Source organism: Arachis stenosperma, chromosome 9, assembly GCF_014773155.1.
Source record: "Arachis stenosperma cultivar V10309 chromosome 9, arast.V10309.gnm1.PFL2, whole genome shotgun sequence".
Lineage (NCBI taxonomy): Eukaryota > Viridiplantae > Streptophyta > Magnoliopsida > Fabales > Fabaceae > Arachis > Arachis stenosperma.
The window spans coordinates 145,898,750-145,901,533 of record NC_080385.1 but is presented as its reverse complement, the minus strand read 5'-3'; the positions used below and the strand labels follow the sequence as shown (position 1 = coordinate 145,901,533).

Below are 2,784 nucleotides of genomic sequence, written 5' to 3'. Positions count from 1 at the left end.
CTTTAGAGATGCATGCATAAATGATTAAAAGTTCTTAATTTCATGTATATGGTAAATTAAATGTGAAAATATTTTTTTAAAATTTAACAAAATTATAGAATATTAAAAGTGACAAATCTCAACGATTCACTTAAATAAATAAATATAATAGTACATGTGATCAAGTTGAAATCTTCTCAACTTGATTTATTTTCACAACAAAGTAAATAAATCAACCTAAACATTTATTATTTTCAAGCAAATGTATATAAAGAACATAATCACTTCATATAAGGAACCATCTTTTTGAACTAGTTAGATGATTGCAATTCTCTTTTCCTTTCTCTGATATACTTCATAATAGCACACATTTTCTCTCTATTGGGAAGGTTTTCTTTGATGATTGAAACATTCTTGAAATTATCAAACCATGAATGTAAGCGAGGAAACTTCTCAACTTCTAGCACCTTCAATTTATTCAGATCTTCCATAGTTACAAGAAATTTGATCATTGACCCGAAAGCTATGTCCACTATATTGATATTGTCACCACCAAAGAATTTTTTCTCATCATCCAATAATACGCATTGATCTTCAATATCTTTTAGAAGTTTTTGAACCTTTTCTATGACCTTCTCCTTCTCTTCATCATCAGCAATATCGACGTAAATTAGTGGTACAACTGCAGAAAACTTTATGCATTGCCCCAAACTTATATATTAATAATTCACACATTTAATATATGTATAAAAAATTAAGATACTTCTATGGTGTTAAATGCCTAAAATTTCAGCAGCTGCTGAAATGAGTTGTCATGATGGAGAGAAGGACGCGTGTGGTGTTGGGTGCAACACACGCAGAAATTAGATGGATGATTGTGTTAACTATAAGCTATGGTTAATGATTATTAGATGTTTGGACTGGACTTTTTTGTGTGTTTGGCCGTTTGTGGGTTACTGATTGGCTTTGGGTTTTTTGTAAAGGCCGAAAGACAATAGAACAACTTTTGGAGGAGGTTGGACCGTAATGTTTAGTCATTGTAATGGATTAGACCAAAAAGATAGAACAACATGTTTTTGAATGATATTTTATCAACATTAATTCAAATTCAAATAATAATGCAATAGCATGGATTTCGAAAGAAAATAAAAATGCATAAACATTAAGAGTAATAATATCATGGGCCCAAACGACATTTTCTGTCTTTTTGATAATATTAAATAATAATAAATCTATAACAAAAAAAAATAATAATAAATCTAATATAATACAACTAAAATAAATTAGCCTATTATTAAAAATCTGAATCTAATATAAAACGAATTTAAATATTAGCCTATTATTAAAGATCGGAATAAGACATAATATATAACTCATTTATAATAAAATATAAAAAAATATATATTTCAAAATAGAAATATTTAATTTTATAAAAAAAATAATAAAAAATTATTTTTTATTTTCACCTTATATTTTTTTTGCACAAAATTTTAAAAATTAATTAGAAACACTAAAATAAAAATAAAAACATAAACCAGACCCACTCTTTTGGCTATTTAGAATTTTACATCTATTGTGTACTTTTATCCTAAAATGATCTTCAAATACAAATCAGAGGATATGATGTTCGAATAAAGACTAGAAAAACACAATGATTGAGTTTATTATTAGAAACATACCAGTTGTTCAGAATATGCAACCCAAAATCTTGCTTGAGCTCTGTCATAGGGATCATGAGGGACCAATGGATTCTGTGGCCATAACTCATCAATGTATTGAACAATGATCATGGACTCACAAATGGGTTTTCCACCATGAACAAGCACTGGAGTCTTCTTATGCACAGGGTTGTATTCTAGAAGTTGAGGACTCTTATTGTAGCGATCTTCTTCAATGTTCTCATATGCTAGACCCTTCAACTTCAAGGTCCATACCACCCTCATCGTAAAGGGACTATACCAAAATCCATGTAACTTCAAATCTTCCATTGTTATTATTGTGAATTTCTAATTTTCGTGGTGTATTTGCCATGTCCAACATGTCTTTTATATATAATCTGGAGAATAGTAATATGATTATCATTGCCCAACATGAATTTCACTTTAAAATAATCCGAAAGAATGAAATATTATTTCTGATAATGAATGATTTAGTCGTCAGTCAATAATTCTAATAAAAACGGTAAAACTATAAACTAATTTGAATAATCCAAATTTTTACGAGTATTGAGTTATTAATTTATATTATTTCAAAATTAAAATTATCGATGCTCAATTTTTTATGGTCGAAAATGATAATTTATTGCGAACGAAATATAATAACGTTATTGAAAGTGGTTAATTTAGGAAAGAACAAAATGTAATGACGTTTATAAAAATAAAAATAATTTAGATTATTTTAATAGAAGAAAAAACACTATTTGATCCTTTATCTTTGGTCGATGGTGACGGCGTGTTTGTTACGCACGGCAGCTAATTGTAGTTAATTCTCCATAAAACTTGTTTAATTAATTAATAATTTGATCAAATAAAGACTTCATGGTTACTTTGATCATTAAAAAATGTCTAACCACAGATAAATTATTAAGTTGATTGACACGTATACTATGCGAATAATCATTTGAAAAGAATAAGGAAAAGTAATCATTTGGTGATGTAAGAGATGGCATCACTTAGGCGATGTTTGTTTGGTTAGCGTGTAGTGTAAGACAGAGATAAAAAAATATTGATATTATATATAGAGTGAATTTGAAAATTTTAATGGAGGCGTAAATTTTTTTAATGGGAGTTGGAATTTGTAAATTAG

General features: G+C 27.8%; 1 protein-coding gene across 1 annotated transcript; it reads right to left on the bottom strand.

Annotated features, from left to right (window-relative positions):
• Positions 1-230: 230 nt before the first annotated feature.
• On the bottom strand, positions 231-2,031 carry LOC130950926 (probable glutathione S-transferase). Its single transcript, XM_057879529.1, has 2 exons — positions 1,659-2,031; positions 231-671 (listed from the first exon to the last, which is right to left on the bottom strand). The coding sequence occupies exons 1-2, from the start codon at positions 1,965-1,967 to the stop codon at positions 291-293; spliced, it is 690 nt and encodes a 229-aa protein (XP_057735512.1). The 5' UTR covers positions 1,968-2,031; the 3' UTR covers positions 231-290.
• Positions 2,032-2,784: the final 753 nt, after the last annotated feature.